This window comes from Anolis carolinensis, chromosome 6, assembly GCF_035594765.1.
Source record: "Anolis carolinensis isolate JA03-04 chromosome 6, rAnoCar3.1.pri, whole genome shotgun sequence".
Classification (NCBI taxonomy): Eukaryota; Metazoa; Chordata; class Lepidosauria; order Squamata; family Dactyloidae; genus Anolis; species Anolis carolinensis.
The window spans coordinates 6,570,344-6,582,518 of NC_085846.1; the positions used below are offsets into that span (position 1 = coordinate 6,570,344).

Below are 12,175 nucleotides of genomic sequence, written 5' to 3' on the forward strand. Positions count from 1 at the left end.
ATGGTTTGAAACTAGAAATAAGAGTTTGGAAAAGTCTCTTCTAAAGGACCACAACTTCCAGAATAGGGGCAGTCCCAAGTTACAAACATCTTATTTCTAACTTTTTGCTTCCGCAGCTCCTGATTCCCCACATGCGTTACACCTTTCACATCAACACCTTGGCCCGGGAGACCCTCATTTCAAAAGGAGGGATTTTCGAAGAGGTAAATAAATGGATTTTCACCTCCATTGGATCCACCCACATCTTCCAAAACCTATCTCTATCCATCTAATCCATAGCTCCATCAATTTCAACCCTATCTCTTTCAGGTCCAAACACTATCTCTATCAAATCCAAGCCATATCTTTATCAAATCCAAGCCATATCTTTATCAAATCCAAACCATATCTCTATCTCCATCTCCTTGCTGAAGAGCTTTGTTCGTAACGTCCTTCTTTTTTGATCAAATCACCGGCATTTCCTTATGGGTGCCTTAATACCTCCCTGCTTTTAAGAGGTCCCTATATATCTACTCACATTTTGGTTTCGAACCACTAGGTAGGCAGAAGCTGGGTTAAAGTTCAGGAGCTCACCCTGTCCTGGGCTTCGAACTGTCAACCTCTTGTCAACTGACAAGATTTATTGAAGCTGGGGTTTAACCTGCTGTGCTAAACCCCAGGCCTTAACAAGCCATATCTGTTGACAAGCCATATCTCTGTCAAATCCAAACCATATCACTTTCAAATCCAAGCCATATCTCTATTAAATCCAAGCCATATCTCTGTCAAATCCAAACATCATCGCTGTCAAATCCAAACCCTCTCTCTGATTTTTTTCCACCCCTTGCCATTATAGCAAACCGCTATTGGTTATGAGGGCATGGTGAAAACATTGCAGAAAGGAACCAAGGCCTTGACCCTGACTTCTCTCTGCCTTCCGGAGGATCTGGAGGCCCGCGGGGTGTCCTCGCTGCCCCATTACTACTACAAGGAGGATGGCCTAAAGCTCTGGGCAGCCATTCAAAGGTCAGATGAGGGCAATGGGGTGGGATTTCTGCAAAAAACCCTGAGCCTGGCTAGAATGTGGTTCCCTGAAACCTCAGATATGACTGGGTGCCATTAAATCACCCGATTTCTGGCCCAGGGTTTCATAGTGTTGTAGAACTTAGAGATTTCTGGAGCAAACTCCAACACAACTCCATAGAAATCTCCAACAGAGACATTCCATCAGATTGCCTGGAAGACCTGGCAAATTCCTAGTGATATGTTTTTGTGATAACTGGGGGATGTTGGGACTTGTAATCAAAAAAGGAACTTCCCGAAACTATTTATGTGTGTGCCCAGAAATTGCAGGTTCAGTTGTTTTGCTTTAGCCACGCTGGCTGGGGGATAATAGGAGTTGTATTTTTGAAAAGGGAACTTTTTCCATCTCTGCTCCTGATCCACATGTTGGCCCCAGGAGAGTAGATGTGGTCAAAGTGTGGACCAAATGCAATTTCCTGGCATCCTGGAGAGGCGAGAGATCAAGGGCTGTTGGTGGACTCCATCCTGACTGTTTTCTTCTTTGGCTCTTCTTCTCCTAGCTTTGTCTCCGGCATCATCAACTTGTATTATCCAAATGATCAGGCTGTGCAGGAGGATTCTGAGCTACAAATGTGGATGAAGGAGGTCTTCGAGAAAGGCTTTCTGGCGCAAAAGTCTTCTGGTATGGTTGCCTCTCCTTATCTGGTTGCCAACTTCCTTCTTTTGGAGATTTTATGATTGTTGGAAAGGCATGACCTTGTTAGAAGTCACAACCTTTTGGAAAATGATCCTGTAACCTTTTGGGAAAATGGCATTCATGCAAGGCAATTAGGTATCTCAGTTGTTAAACTGATGTACATAGATATTTTGAACTGTTGGGGACAAAGATATGCCAATGCACAAAAAACATATACAGTATATGTGAACAGCAGAGTTTCAGAAGTGTTCTTTTAGTTGTCCCCAAAACATCTACTCTCCCTTCAAATCATGCTCTCAACAATAAGCAGACTTCTTTAAAAGTAACACAGTTGGTTTACTCACAAACTTCATGTATTCAGCATACAGGTATTTTGCATATCAGTTCAGTTACAGATAGGATTTGAAGCAGTTTCTTTGTGCAGGTAATACTGGGCATATTTCTCATAATCAACAGTCCATAATCTAAAGCAGGAGTCCTCAAACTTTTAAAGCAAAGGGGCGGTCCACAATCGTTCAGACTGTTGAGGGGCCGAATTATCAATTTTAAAAAAATACGAACAAATTCCTAGGCACACTGCATATGTCTTATTTGTAGTGCAATACAACAATAACAATTAAAGGACAATACAATATTTAAAAATGAAAACAATTTTAACCAACATAAACCTATCAGGATTTCAATGGAAAGTGTGGACCTGCTACTGGCCAATGAGATAGTCAAGTTAATTATGATTGTTGTTGTTGTTGTTGTTGTTGTTGTTGTTGTTGTTGTTGTTGTTGTTGTTGTGTGCCTCCAAGTCATTTCAGACTTTGGGCGAGCCTAAGTCTAAAATTAATTATTTATTTATTACCTTTATTTACTACATTTATATCCCATGCTTCTCACCCCAAAGTGGACTCAGAGCAGCTGTATGTACATACAATATATTATATTATTAACAGAGCACAATATTAGCATTATATATTACTATATTGAACTATACCACTATACTGTAATATTATATGTAATATAGAACATATAATTAATATTATTATATGGTATTATTATTAGTATTATATTGTATAACATTATAATATTTTATCAATATTATATGTATATACAATATATTATATTATTAAAACTGATATAAAAATATTATATTATAAAACTGAGGGCAGGGGCCAGGTAAATGACCTTGGAGGGCCGCATCTGGCCCCCGGGCCTTAGTTTGGGGACCCCTGATCTAAAGCATCTCTCTGTTTTGGGAGTCTAATAGAGTCTCTGTCTAGTTTGAAAGCATATGTCTGTTCCTTCTGAAGTCTAAAGCATACTGTTTCTAAAATGGAGTCTGAGTCGTCCTGAACAAGACCAGATCTGATCACATGGTCTGCAACCCCCCCCCCCCCCACACACACACACACACACAACAAATACTTACCAACACACACATATACAATACAGTAAGCAATTTGAATTGTATACATGACAAATAACTAGTGGAGGCTTGAAGAAGGTTGCTGTTTCCAACCATTAAACTATTGGCTGCATCAAAATAATTTGCAATTGATACTTATACAGATATAAGACAAATGAAGGTGTGTGCCTAGGTCCTCTGTCCACAACCTTGCGATCTGTTATAGAAGACTCAATGCTTGATTTCTATTGTGAATTTGCACCTTTTCTTCCTTTCCCAGGAATTTCTTCCTCGTTCACTTCTGTGCAAGAGCTGGAAAAGTTCATAACTATCGTGATTTTTACCTGTTCGGGTCAGCATTCAGCGGTCAACACTGGGCAGGTAGGAGGAAGGAGGTTGTCGTCCCAAAAAATGTCTTAATATGCATAATACGTTAAGCCTGTTTTTTATCTTTAAGACTTTTTAGCCATTATGGGATATAATAATAATAATAATAATAATAATAATAATAATAATAATAATAATTGTAAAAACGATTTGTAAAAACGTTGGCACCTTCATTGAAAACATGATGGAGCACTGGAAAACTGAACTGTTTGTTGGAAATGAAAGCTATGGACTTGTCAACATCAGAAGAGGAATTTTCCAGGGAGATTCATTGTCCCCTCTGCTTTTCATTATTGCCATGATCCCTCTGTCAACAATCTTACAAAAAACAAATCTCGGCTACCAAACATCTAAGAATTCTCACAAAATTTCACATTTGATGTACATGGATGACCTGAAGCTACATGGGAAAACAGAAACTGAAATTCAGTCTCTGACCAACACTGTCCGAATTTTTAGCACTGATATCAACATGGAGTTTGGTTTGGACAAATGTTCGACAGTGGCATTGAAGAAGGGAAAAATCATTGAAAGTGAGGGCATAAATATGCCCAATGGCCAAACAATAAAGTGTCACCAGCCAGAGGCCTATAAATATCTGGGCATACTACAGCTGGACAACATCAAGCATGAACATGTGAAAACTGTGGTCAGCAAAGAATACACACAAAGGGTCAGAAAAATTCTCAAAAGCAAGCTCAATGGAGGCAACACCATCAAGGCCATAAACACCTGGGCCATACCTGTCATAAGATATACTGCTGGCATTATAAACTGGACACAGATGGAACTGGACAATTTGGACAGAAAAACAAGAAAACTCATGACCATTCATCATTCACTGCACCCTCGCAGTGATGTTGACCGGCTATATCTGCCTAGAAGATCAGGGGGCAGAGGACTCCTACAAGTAAAACAAGCAGTCAAAGAAGAAGAACATGCCCTGGCAGAATATGTAAAGCAAAGTGAAGAACCTGCTTTGATTGAAGTCAAAAATCAGAAACTCCTCAAAGCACAGCAGACAAAAAACCAGTACAAGAAAACCACACTACAAACTAGAGCTGACAACTGGCACAACAAAACATTGCATGGAAAGTTCCTTGACAAAATTGAAGGAAAAGCTGATAAGGAGAAGACCTGGCTCTGGCTCACAAATGGGACCCTGAAGAAGGAGACAGAAGGCCTGATCCTTGCAGCCCAGGAGCAAGCCATCAGGACAAATGCAATTAAGGCCAAGATCGAAAAATCAGCTGATGACCCAAAATGCAGACTGTGCAAGGAAACCGACGAAACCATTGATCATATCCTCAGCTGCTGTAAAAAAATTGCACAGACAGACTACAAACAGAGGCACAACTATGTGGCCCAAATGATTCATTGGAACTTATGCCTCAAGTACCACCTGCCAGCAGCAAAGAACTGGTGGGATCACAAACCTGCAAAAGTATTGGAAAATGAGCACGCAAAGATACTGTGGGACTTCCGAATCCAGACTGACAAAGTTCTGGAACACAACACACCAGACATCACAGTTGTGGAAAAGAACAAGGTTTGGATCATTGATGTTGCCATCCCAGGTGACAGTCGCATTGACGAAAAACAACAGGAAAAACTCAGCCGCTATCAGGACCTCAAGATTGAACTTCAAAGACTCTGGCAGAAACCAGTGCAGGTGGTCCCGGTGGTGATGGGCACACTGGGTGCCGTGCCAAAAGATCTCAGCCGGCATTTGGAAACAATAGACATTGACAAAATTACGATCTGCCAACTGCAAAAAGCCACCCTGCTGGGATCTGCACGCATCATCCGAAAATACATCACACAGTCCTAGACACTTGGGAAGTGTTCGACTTGTGATTTTGTGAAACGAAACCCAGCATATCTATCTTGTTTGCTGTGTCATACAACGTCGTTGTGTCAATAATAATAATAATAATAATAATAATAATAATAATTTATTTATATTTCACCCTTCTCCCCGAGAATCTTTGTTTGGTCACCTTCAATAGTACATAGTAGTATCGCTGCTTCAAAGCCTGGCTGCCTTCTACCAAGGTTAATCCTTTATTGGTCTGGTTGAATTGCACTGAATAGCCTTGCAGTTTCAATGCCTGACTGTGTTATACCAAGGGGAATCCTTGTTTGGCCAGTTTGAATTGCACTGAATAGTCTTGCATCTTAAAAGCCAGGGCGCTTTCTACATACAGGCATGGTGTTTTCTTTCTTTCTTTCTTTCTTTCTTTCTTTCTTCCTTCCTTCCTTCCTTCCTTCCTTCCTTCCTTTCTTTCTTTCTTTCTTTCTTTCTTTCTTTCTTTCTTTCTTTCTTTCTTTCTTTCTTCCTTCCTTCCTTCCTTCCTTCCTTCCTTCCTTCCTTCCTTCCTTCCTTCCTTCCTTCCTTCCTCCCTCCCTCCCTCCCTCCTTCCTTCCTTCCTTCCTTCCTTCCTTCCTTCCCTTCTTCTTCTTCTTCTTCTTCTTCTTCTTCTTCTTCTTCTTCTTCTTCTTCTTCTTCTTCTTCTTCTTCTTCTTCTTCTTCTTCTTCTTCTTCTTCTTACAAGATAGATCTGAAAAGTCAGCATTAAGACAAAAAATACGTACAACTCCCAGGATTTCAGAGCATTAATCTAGAGCGGTTAAAGGGGTGTTTAACTGCATTAATTCTACAGTGTGGGCGCACAGTGAAGGAAGGAGTGGCATTCTAGCCATTGAATGGGAGTTCTAGTTCCTTGGGGCAGACATTGAGAAGTCTCTTGCCCACACCAACTGGTAGCTAGCTATACATCACAGTCTTCCTATTTGTATTTTGGATAGTTTGATTTTGGCTCCTGGATGCCCAACTTCCCGTCTTCGATGAGGAAGCCCCCTCCAACCAGCAAGGGCACCATGAACTTACAGGAGTACAAAGACGTTGTCCCGGATGTCAGTACCACGTGCAAGATGCTCAGCACCCTGTGGCTGCTCAGTGCCCCTCCGGAAGATGTGGTGAGTACCCTGGGCTGGATTGCATGGACCTCGGGGTCTTTCCGAACTTTATGAGATCTAGGATCAAGAGAAAAGTAACCTAAGGAGTTAGAACAGACCTGGGCCAACTTGGGCTCTCCAGGCGTTTTGGACTTCAACTCCCACAATTCCTAACAGCCAGTAGGAATTGTTACTGGTTGTTAGGAATTGTGGGAGTTGGAGTCCAAAACACCTGGAGGTCCGAAGTTGGCCCTTGCCTGGTATACAGGGCCTCTCCATGTTATCTGAAGAACTTGACTGTGGCCAAATAGCACTGCCTACTCCCCAAGGTAAGGTGCAATGTGTTCCCATCTGAAGTGCTTTGAGGAAGATTTGCGGAAATCCCGTACAATGCAAAACCTTGCCCATGTAATTACCAGGATGTTGAGTGTCTGTATCACCTCTTATTGTCCTGCATTTTTTACAAGCAGGCTCGGCTACATATTATTAACCCACTATTGAGAAACCTACCTGGTAGATTAGCCCAATTCCAAGCAAAGTTTTGACTAGGTGACAATTTACCCCAGGTGACCTTGTCTGTTGCCAAGTTTGTCTCTGAGGTATCCAGGGTAAGACAACTTCCTGTATTAGAGTCAAGTTGAAACTAGCCTTGTTTATTTTTCCAGTGTTTTTACCCATGTTCATATGCATCTTGCATTGCACTAGTCCTGCGTTTAAGTGGTCTTATGCATTTTTGGATCTTCTGATAGCCAAGCAAAGCAATAATGTGCCCCACACGTTCTTGTGAAATGCAGATTGTGCTTGAAATTTCTCTCTGAGGGATACGACGATCGTCCTGAATCAATCTGTCAACCTTTTGCTTGTGAAACTTGGTGGTTGCTATCACAGGACATCTCCTCTTTGTTTGTCACGCAAGTCAGATGTTCCCACCTCAACACCTTTAAACTTATTCGCCCAACAATGCACAGGACTCACACCCACACAATCCCCATAAACAGCTTGCATTCTCTGATGAATCTCCTTTGGGGTGACACCTTCTGCTGTCAAGAATTCAGTGACTGCAGGTTGCTTAAGTCTCATTGACCGACCATCTGCATAGGGTTCCATACTTTGCACTTTAACAACACAACCGTTCAATGCTAAGGCTTCCCCCCAAATGGAACTGTAGAGGAGAGTCTACTGAACAAGATAGTACCTTCCACAGACCAGGACTGCCATCTGTTGAGGAGTTACAAAGGTGGAGGCATTACTTTTCATTCAACCCTCATATCTTCATGCTCTGCTACACATTACCTAATGAAATCAGGAAGCTCAATTGCTTGAAAATGATCATTGAAAAAATCATGGTACAAGCAAATGAAGAATAACGGAAGGCGCTTCTAAGCTGGCCTGCATCTTGGAGGGGAAGATCAACAATAAGGACAAAAAGTGGGAAGAGAAGAGGTGGCTCAGTGCTATGGAATCCTGAGAGTTGCATTTTGGTGCCACACCATCATTCATTGGCAGAGACAGATCAAGACCTTTCGGAAACAATGACTCCCAGGATTCCATAGTCTTGAGCCAGGGCAGTTCAGGTGTTGTCAAACTGTGTTAATTCTACAGTGTAGATGCACTCCTAGAGATTCCCAGAGAAGCATTTTCTTAGTTTGGGGGAAAAAAACACCCCGGATCTGTCACTAATCCAGTTTTCTGGATATATAGCACTACGAAGGCTATTCACAGTTTCACCACTTTTGTAGATGTTCTCTACTTTTGTAGATGTTGACCCCAGAAAATATACAACAATGACTGTACTTCCTTTTTTATTAAGATGCTTTTCAAGGTCTGTGTGGTTATAGCATGTCTACATTTCTCCATTGTGTTTTTCTCCTTCTCTTCTCCTATCTTCTTTTCTTCCCAATACCAGGTGCTGCTGGGCAATTATCCAGAGCAGCATTTCACCGAAGAGGCCCCCAGAAGACTCATTGCTACCTTCCAAGAAGACCTGAAGAAGATTTCCAAGGAAGTTGTGCAGAGGAACAAGTCCATGGCCAACTTGGGGGGACCGGTCCCTCTCGGCTACAAGTATCTGATCCCCGCAATAATCGAGAACAGCGTCTCCATCTAAACAGTAGAAGGGAAACAACTGTTTCTCCAATCCATCCATATTTTCTTTGCATGCTTTTCTACATATGTTTAATGGGCATGAATGGTAGGGTAAAGTACAGGCAGAAACTCCCATTTTTTTGTGTGAAGTGGAGACCGTTAGGCATGTGTGTGCTTTTTTGGAGAATATGCTCTGATCCTGAATAATCTTAAAATACTGAGAAGTTTTTGAGGATTTTCTTGTAATGTAGAGCAAAATGATACAATAATGGAAGTTAGGGGCCTTATTATGGGGGTGCTTTAGTTGTGTCTTCCTGCATGGCAGAATGGGGTTGGACGAGATCACCTCTGTGATCCCTTTGTGCTCTATGACTCTATTCTTTCTTGCATTACAGAATGAAATTTATGAAGATATAAATATATATTTCGTATGAAAAATTTGGCTTCTGTCATGTTGAGAATCCTATTGAGAGTAGATCTCATGAATCAGCCCCTAAATACAGGGAGAATCAATGAAGCGAATATGGCTTATGGGAGGGTGTCGCAGTATAGTGCATGATTTATAGTTCTCCAATCACACCCTCTCTGGAAACACTGCACACTGGAATGAATTCCTTAGAAGCAAGCAAAACCAAATACAGCAGAGTACTTATCAGCAGAGAACTTATCAGCAGAGTACAACGTCTGACCATGTTCTGCTCCCTCTTTAGAAAACTCACTGATTCAGTTTTCATTCAAAATATTAGGAGTCTTTTAATCTTGACACGTTGCTCTATATGTTATAGCCTGTTCAGCATCCGAGTGTTCAGAAGATAAGGTTGGGGATGCTGGGAGAGATTCAGAGGGCCCAGAGAGAAATGCTTTGGACTCTTTCAATAGCAATGTTTTGGAATCTCCTGGCTGTTCCCAGGAGAACGGTGAAGGCCATTCCCATGAGAACCAACCAGAAGTGCAAACCAAGGGAACTGGGGAAGATGAATGTCTGTCAAGGTCAGAGAGATCAGAGTTAAGAAAACAAGACCAGCAATTAAGGACTCACTTCTCCAAGCAGATGAACGATAAGGAGAGCAGGTGCAACAGAAATGATCTCATGGGAGGAGTTTTTGGCTTTTAAAAATGGTTCATGTTGATAGAATTCTTTGTGAGAGCAACACTGCTTTCAGATACAGAGCTCTCGGTGTAAAAGGCCATGAAACCAAGTGTCAAGTTGTTCCTGTGTTCTGATCTTACAAGGCATTGTTTTGCCTGCCTTTGATTAATGTACCCTGTCTTTGAGAGGCATAGTTTTACCCGCCTTGGATTCATGTACCTTGTCTTTGAATGGCATCGTTTTGTCTGTCTTGGATCTATGCATCTACCTTGTTTTTGGATATTTCACTGGAATTATGTTAGACTTTTTCTGAAGGGATGTTTCGACATTTATAGACATAACCTTTTGAACCTTGATTCCTTTTTTATATTTGCTTGCTTTTCATATATCCAGCTTTTATTATACTCTGCTTTTAATAAACTCTTACGTTGGATTATCTGGACAGTCTGTGGTTTGTGGTGAAAAGAGGTTTCAGGGCTGTAGTGCAACACTATCTACAGATTCACACACAGATCAGGACCCCAAATCCACAATCCATAATCAGTCAATGGCCTATACAGCAATATACTCATAATGTAGGCAACAGGCACAATCAAGAGGCACAATGGCAAGAGATGAATGGCAAGAGATTTCGTCAAGAGAAAGAGCGAGCATTTCCTGCCTTCTTTTATATCCACTTGTTGACTTGTCATCAGCCAGGAACAAATGAGTGATGCAACCCTTTGTTGTGAATGTCATATGATTATGACTCAGACTTTTCAGCATGTTCCTGTGTTATCACATGTCCATTAGAATTGTATTTTACACAATAGAAACACTGCCAATTCATTTCCTATCTAACAATGCATTTCCTATCTAACAGGATGGTCATAAGGGAGCAATGGCCCCTCCTTAGTTGCCTGTCCATGCCTTTAGAGTCTCCAATTGGGCAAGGATAGACCCGGGTTCAATTCCCCACTTAAGCCTGCTGTCTAGTTTCTGCAACTAGGATCCTAAGTCTTAATAGACCATAAGGCGAACATGACTCAATGGTGTGTTGAGGCAGCTTAAAAAGCCAGTGCAGTTTCAGGCTGCATCAAGAGGTCAAGGGAAGTCATAGTTCCACTCTTTTCTGCTTTGGCCAGACCTCATCTGGAATAACCCTGTGTCCAGTTCAGGCACCACAATTCAAGAAGGAGATGGAAAAGATTTATTTATTTACAGTATTTATATTCCGCCCTTCTCACCCCGAAGGGGACTCAGGGCGGATTACAATGAACACATATATGGCAAACATTCAATGCCAGACAAACAACATACATTAGACAGACTCAGAGGCATTTTTAACATTTTTCCAGCTTCACGATTCTGGTCACAGGGGGAGCTGTTGCTTCACCGTCCAGTAGTGGCTGTACTTCCGCATTCCTTTCCTCGTGTTTTGCTGGCAGTTTTATGGTGTTGTAAATTAGCCTCCCGCATAAAGCGTCCCTAAATTTCCCTAATTGACAGGTGCAACTGTCTTTGGGGGCTGCATAGGTCAACAGCAAGCCAGGGCTATTAATGGTCAGAGGCTTAACCCGACCCGGGCTTTGAACTCATGACCTCTCGGTCAGTAGTGATTTATAGCAGCTGGTTACTAGCCAGCTGCGCCACAGCCCGGCGCAGTGTCCAGAAAGGAGCACAAAATTGGCCGAAGGCATGAATCCCTCTGAGGGGTGGCTGCAGGAACCGGGGATGTTTAGCTTGGAAAAGATATGGTCAAAGCAGTGCTTCCAAGCCACAAGAAGGCTACAGTTATTACATCTTTGGCATTCCTTATCCATCATTCTCAAACCCTCCAAAATTGCCTATGTGGATGGCTGAAAGAATGAGTCTTTTGCTTCCCGTTGGCTCAATGTACACACACTTTATTACGTATTCAAAGATATTTAAAAAGCATTTACTCTCTGGCTATATTTATAATATGTATAAGAGGTGGAAAAATGAGAAAACAAACTTGATCGTTGTCAGAAACAGGAACAAGCTACTATAGCATAGTTATTGTCAGAACTGGCAGGCATCATAAACATCAAATACTTATAGGTTGTACAATTCAAATACTTCACCTACTATTTCCCCATTTGTCAAAACACAGTACACGCTATACTTACTGTATTTTTCCTTCATTGGCCAGATAACTAAAGTCTTGCCCTCTTCCCGCTTTCTCAACTTTCACATGAAAAAACCTTGAGCTAGTATCTTCTTCTCAAAACAAAAGCTGTCACTCAACCAAACAAGAGATGCTTCCATTCCTAGCTGATGAGACTTTGCTGTGCCATCCCCCAACCAAGCATTTCATTTTCTAACAAGCAGTTTTCCCATATTATTCTAATTCCATATTATATATATGAACATTAAACCACATACAAAGAGTGTCTATGATAATACAGTAAAATACCAAAGCATGTTTGACATAGCCACAGTGACCAATGTGGTTAGACATAGCACAAGCATATGGCAGAACAATAGAGAGCACGGCAGGCCCTAAGGATAGGATTATGGCAACCATTACATGACTTATGTGCACACAGGTGCATGCTCA

General features: G+C 41.6%; 1 protein-coding gene across 1 annotated transcript in view; it reads left to right on the plus strand.

Annotated features, from left to right (window-relative positions):
* LOC100558626 (hydroperoxide isomerase ALOXE3) overlaps positions 1 to 10,051 on the plus strand; it is a 23,507-nt gene extending 13,456 nt beyond the window's left edge. Inside the window, exons 9-14 of the mRNA XM_003226678.3 lie at positions 117 to 203; positions 836 to 1,005; positions 1,563 to 1,684; positions 3,376 to 3,476; positions 6,291 to 6,461; positions 8,347 to 10,051. Of these exons, the coding sequence (XP_003226726.2) occupies positions 117 to 203; positions 836 to 1,005; positions 1,563 to 1,684; positions 3,376 to 3,476; positions 6,291 to 6,461; positions 8,347 to 8,547 (852 nt within the window). The 3' untranslated portion in view covers positions 8,548 to 10,051. The remainder of the gene's footprint in view (positions 1 to 116; positions 204 to 835; positions 1,006 to 1,562; positions 1,685 to 3,375; positions 3,477 to 6,290; positions 6,462 to 8,346) is intronic.
* The last annotated feature ends 2,124 nt before the right edge of the window (positions 10,052 to 12,175 follow it).